This window comes from Budorcas taxicolor, chromosome 13 (assembly GCF_023091745.1).
Source record: "Budorcas taxicolor isolate Tak-1 chromosome 13, Takin1.1, whole genome shotgun sequence".
NCBI classification, from domain to species: Eukaryota; Metazoa; Chordata; class Mammalia; order Artiodactyla; family Bovidae; genus Budorcas; species Budorcas taxicolor.
Window position 1 is genome coordinate 72,127,207 of NC_068922.1, and position 6,076 is coordinate 72,133,282.

The window sequence follows — 6,076 nt, forward strand, 5'->3', positions numbered from 1 at the left end:
TATTGTTTACCTATTTTATATAAAGTGGTTTGTATCTGCTAATCCCAAGTCTCTAATTTATCCCTGCTACCTCAGAGAGGGCAGTTGACTTTGGCCTTCCCCTGTGGCTCAGCTGGTAAAGAATCTGCCTGCAATGTGGAAGACCTCCGTTTGATCCCTGGGTCGGGAAGACTCTCCTGGAGAAGGGAAAGGCTACCCACTTTAGTATTCTGGCCTGGAGAATTCCATGGACTGTATAGTCCATGGGGTTACAGAGTCAGACACGACTGAGCGACCTTCATTTCACCCACTAATGTATCTATTTATGATATATTAAGTATATCATAAAATATATTTAAAGCTATTTTTATTATGGAAGTCTTCAGATTTATATATAATACATATTTTAAAAACTATTTTTATTAAAACATATAACATTTAATTTATATAAAATATATAAGATTGTATAATGTATTTATGTTAAAATATATTGTAAATATATTAAAATACATTTAAACTATTTTTATTATGTAAGATTTCATATTTATACAAAAAATAGAGAATAATAAAATAGTAAAATAAACATTTAAATAAAAGTAGAGAGAATTAAAATTTATCCTTTACTCAGCTTCAAGAATAACTAACTCATGACCAATTTGTTTCATACTCCAAACCAATTTGTTTTTTCCTGATCTCGTTGACCTGAATTTCATAGATATATGACTTACATACCACTTTCTTATTTTACCTACTTCCTACGTGGCAATTCTCTAGTCCAAGTATTTTATTAACCATAGAGTTTCTAGGGTCAACACTGGGAACTTCTCTTTTTTTCCAAGAAGAAATCTTTACATAACACTTTGTATAAACAGTTGAAGGGGCCAGGGGTGGCAAAGTTACAAGTACTTAAAAAAAAAAAACGGAAACAATTTAGCACCGTAGGTTAGGACACGTGGCCTGGGGACTGACTCATTTCTGTCCTTTGCTTTTGGTCCTGTTCCCCTGGCCATGCCATTTCTTTTGTTTAAACCCCACTCTCCTAATTTACAAAGTGTGGATACTTAATCTACCTCATTGAATTCTTGTGAGGATACCATTAAATAGTATATTTTAAAGCCATTTTAACATTGTGTAGTTTATGCACATTTAAAGCCTTGTACTTCCCTGGTGGTCCAGTGGTTACAAATCCGCCTCCAGTGCAGGGGCTGCACGTTTGATCCCTGGTCCCGGAAGATCCCACATGCCGCAGAGCAAATAAGCCTGTGCACGACAGCTGAAGCCCCTGTGCCCAGAGCCTGTGCTCCACGAGAAAAGCTGCTGCAATGAGAAGGCTGAGCACAGCAATGAAAAGTAGCCCCGGCTCGCCACAGCTAGAAAAAGCCCATGTGCAGCAAGGAAGACCCAGTGCAGCCAAAAAATAAAATAAAATGAATCTGTTAGGTGGGTTAAAAACAAATTAAAAAAAGCACCCCAGTGTAGTTTGCTATGCATGCCTTTTATTCTGGTGAATTGCATCTCCCATCAGGCATTTAAGAGGCTTGTATCTTCTGCTGGCGGTTCACTCTCCCGGTCTGATGATTTCTAGGGGGGCGGTCAGGGATGGGGTGTGGTGGTCTGTCTCTGACTCTCTGGTGTCGCTTTCGCAAACAAGCTTCTGGGGAATGAAAGACTTAAGGACAAACATGGGGTGGCAATTTGTGCTATCAACATTCCAGACATCAGGGTTGGGAAGACAGGGGGACACCGGAGAGGCATCTCTGTTGCCCTTCTGCCCGGCATTTGGAAGGTTGATCTTCAGGGGACTCAGGCTGTCCTCTTCCTCCACTGTGCTTCTGTTGACACAGGCAGCCTCGTGCTCCTCCAGCTTCTTGATGGGGACCACGTGACAGGCGTTGTATTTGCAGCTGGCCATCTTTTTGGCTTTCTTAGGGTTCTTTCTCCGGCATGATGCCAGGTGGTACTGAAATCTGCTGAGTGGGATTCGGTGGTGAGGGTTGTAAGGGCAAATTTCTAAGGCTTCTGGCTCCATGGGAACTAGCTCTTGAAGCAGGGTAGCCTGCTGCCCGGAGTCACGATGAAATGCCCTTCATGGAACAGGCCTTTGGTAAGAAGGATGGAGCAGTCCTCCGTGCCAGCGCTGCCCCTTGGAACTCTGGAGCTGCAGGTCTGAACAACTCGGGCTGCCTATTCTTGGGACCACGAGTGATGGGTTGGAGGAGGGACAAGGGGCTGATAGGAGCAGCTGCACAGACAACAGGCAGTCATCAAGTGGCATGTGAGACGGAAGGACCACACAAAGCAGATGCCAGAGCCCAAACCACAGTGGCCCCTCAGGGAGCTGAAGAAGGGACGTGCCAGCCAGCCCTTGCCTTTAACTCTCACTTATGTGAAGCTGCTGGGCAGCCGTGGACAGTCACAATGGGCATTGTGAGTCATCAGCCGAAGTCCTGTTGTCCTTTACTTTCAAGGCATGAGATGGGCTTGGGGAAAGCTGCCATTCACAACTACTGGTGACATGTCATCATTTACCTGTCTTTCTGTTTTGTTTTGTTTTTCAGTTGAAGTATATGTTAGTTTCTGGCTACAGCCAAGTGATCCAGCTATACACACACATATATTCTTTTTCATATTCCTTATCATTATGGTTTATTACAAGGTGATGAATATGGTTCCCTGTGCTGTAAAGTAGAACCTTGTTTATTTTACGTGGAATAGTTTGTTTCTGCTAATCCCAGACTCCTAATTTATCACTTACCTGTCTTTAAACTTTCATCTTTAATAGCATTTGTGATATATTTGGGTTTAAATCTACCATCTTCTTTTTTGCTTGGTTCATTTTCTTCTATCTTCCTTTAAACAGACTTTTAAAAGCTCCATTTCTCTCACTAGTCTGTAAGTTACACAATGTAGAACTAATTGTTTTGCAGTAACTCTGCAAGTGAAAACAATCAAAGCTAATTTATCAAGGCTTTAAGTTAATAAGTATTAGCTTCTTTCTGGGTAATACAGAACTTTTTCTTCATTTACTTCCCTCGTGATTTATTATGTTTGGTTCCCTGTTTGTGTGTGTGTGTGTGTGTGTGGCAATACCACATGGCATGTGGGATCTTCCTTCCCTGACCAGAGACCAAAGCTGTGCCCCCTGCAGTGAAAGCACAGAGTCTTTAACCTCTGCACCACCAGGGAAGTCCCTGTTCCCTGTATTTTAAGCCTAATTTTAAAAGTATTGCTATTATCAAAGTTTGATTACACTTGTGTTCACATTTATGTCTCTCTGCTTTTGCACCTCGACTCACTATGTGGGATCGCTTTGTTTCTGCTGGAAGTTTTCTCTTTTTAGAATTTCCTCTTGACACACTCTTCTGATTTCATTTGTCTGAAACCATCTTTATTTCACCCTCATTCTTTTTTACTTTTTTATTTTGACTCTGCTGGGTCTTTACCGCTGCAGGGGCTTTCTTCTAGTTGCAGAGAGCTGGGACCACTCTCTAGTTGCAGCGCGTGGGCATCTCACTGTGGTGGCTTCTCTTGTTGGAAGCACAGGCTCTAGGGTGCTCAGGCTTCAGTAGCTGCAGCTCCCGGGCTCCAGAGCACAGGCTCAGTAGTTGTGGTGCTTGGACTTAGTCGCTCCCCAGCATGTGGGATCTTCCCAGACCAGGGACTGAACCTGTGTCTCCTGCATTGGCAGGCAGATTCTTGACCACTAAGCTATCATGGAAGCTCGCACTCTCATTTTGAAACCCATCTATGTCTTTTCATAGGTCTGTTTCAAAGAACTTCTGTCTTTGATTTTCCTACAGGTTCACTAGGCTGTCGACCTGTGGATTTCTTTATACTTATTCTTTCCTTATATTTATTGGCCGCGCTTCTGGGTTAGTGTCTTGCATTCTGTTTGGAAAATGCTCAGTCATTGTCTCTTCAAATAGCTCTTCTACTTTATGCTTTTACTTCCACTGAAATGACATTTTAATTCTACTGATATTTCATGTCTAAAGTGAGTTTCACGGCCACACCTAACTTCAGGGATCAAGGAAGTCTGGGCTTGTTACATGCATAGGAGGGGGAGAATAGGGACTTTGACAAGAGTCCTGACAATGTCCCCATTCTGTCTTTTCTGTCACCAGTAATTTTTCCCCCTTTTCTCTATACATGCAGAGTATGCTGCCTCCTCCCCAAGGGAGAAAACCCCCCAGACTGGGAGAAGATGCTCAGTCATTGCCCACTGGGACCTTCCCGGGTTCCACGCAGGACCTTACTCTGCATGGGTGGGAATTCTAGTGCCTCCAGCTAAGCTGTCCCCTGTGAGGAATGAGAGGCTCGCAGAGTTATGCTCACTGTACCCCTGCCACCCACCGGAACGTCCTCTACACAAGGACAGCTCCTGGTATATTTTGCTGAGAAAGGGTCCTTGGAAAACTGTAACTTCCATACCATTTATGCAACAGACAGTCCATTTTCTCTAAGCCTGAAACCCAGTGTTGAAGGAGCTATCGGGCCCATGGGGAGTTAAAGGTGATTCAGCATATGCTCTGATGTGTCCCCAAAGCCCAGCATGGTGTTTGTTGATGATGCTCACAATTTTTTCTTTTAAATTCCCATTCCCATAGCCTCTTTCATGCCCAAACCAGAGGTGGCTGAGGCTCGAGTGATTCAAGCATCTATAAGTCTGTGAATGGAATTGATAATGAAAGTATTTCTTCTGTCACTGAAATCCACATAATAGGGAACAGGGCATTAGCCTTTGTAGGTGTCTTTGTGGCCAAGAACGCATTAGTGGGGCAGGCTAATGTTTAGTCCATTACGGAGAGAGGGAAGACCAAGCTCATTAATGCTTCTAATGGACCTCTTGAATGGTCCTTCAGCTTTCAGCCTTCTCCCAGCATCTACTTCATGTCCGGGATCTGACAGGTCGCTCACCATAGCAACCGGATGGGAGCGAGGGATGCAGATCCAACTGTCTGGGCGACACTTCTCTGGCCTCTACATGTCAGAGACCAATAATGCAAGCGAGGTCAGATCTGCCTTGCAATCCCTCCCTCCCCACTCTGATCGTCTTGAGAGATGCTGCTGACAGCTGGAGATGCAGGCATGGATAAGGGGTCACAGAATGTGCAGAAACAGTGTTTCCTGAAAAAGAAAAACTATGCGTCCTGGGCAGCCCAGTCAGCAATCATCATTATGAGGTGGGATGGACGATCAGAGTCACCATAAATCCGAATCCTTCAGCCTCAGAGGGACTTCAGGTCAGCTTCTCTCTCAGGGCCAACACCCCCTCCCAGGCATCCCTGAAGGACGATCACATAGTGACAGGGAGCTCCCTGTGACCTGCCCCGCCCAAACATTCCCTAGTTAGCTTTATCCTGCATGCATGCTCACTCACTCAGTCGTGTCTCAGTCTTTGCAACCAATGCACTGTAGCGACATACAGTCCATGGGGTTGCAAAGAGTTGGACACGACTGAGTACACGTACACCCAGTAGCCTACTACATGTGCAATAGTCACACGATTATGTCTAAAGCAACAGTCTACATACTTTAAAATTACTTTAGGGCTACAACATTTCTAACCATTGTCTCAGCCTTCAGCAAACTGTAATCTCTTTACAACAGTAACATCAAAGATCATTGATTACACAGATCACCAAAGGACATTTAATAATAACTTAAAAATTCAAAACACTGCAAGAATTGCCAAAACGTGACACAGGGACATGAAGTGAGCAAATGCTGTTGGAAAAATGACTCCAATAGACTTGCTTGCTGCAGGGTTGCCAAAAGCTTTCAATTGATGAAAAACACAATAAGGGCTTCCCTGGTGGTCCAGTGGTTAGGAATCCCAGTGGTTAAGCCTGCCAACATAGGGGACACGAGTCTGATCCCATCTAGAAAGATTCCACATGCCTCAGGGCAACTAAGCCCGTGTGCAACAACTCCTGAGCCTGCTACAAGAGAAGCCACCACAATGAGAAGTCTGCACGCTGTATCTAGAGAAAGGCCTTGCACACCTGGAAGACCCAGCACAGCCAAAAAACAAACAAAACAACACAATAAAGCAACGTGCCGTAAAAATGAAGTATGCCTGTACCGGGACACTTCA

General features: G+C 44.2%; 1 protein-coding gene across 1 annotated transcript; it reads right to left on the reverse strand.

Moving 5' to 3' along the window:
* Positions 1–1,537: 1,537 nt before the first annotated feature.
* On the reverse strand, positions 1,538–2,008 carry GTSF1L (gametocyte specific factor 1 like). Its single transcript, XM_052651344.1, has 2 exons — positions 1,724–2,008; positions 1,538–1,648 (listed from the first exon to the last, which is right to left on the reverse strand). Exons 1-2 carry the CDS (start codon positions 2,006–2,008, stop codon positions 1,538–1,540), a joined length of 396 nt encoding a protein of 131 aa, XP_052507304.1.
* Positions 2,009–6,076: the final 4,068 nt, after the last annotated feature.

Coding starts and splice junctions, on each gene's coding strand:
- GTSF1L (XM_052651344.1), bottom strand. CDS start 2,008: ATGGAGCCAGAAGCCTTAGAAATTTGCCCTTACAACCCTCACCACCGA. Junction 1,649..1,723: donor GCAACAGAGATGCCTCTCCG/GTGTCCCCCTGT, acceptor TTTGTCCTTAAG/TCTTTCATTCCCCAGAAGCT.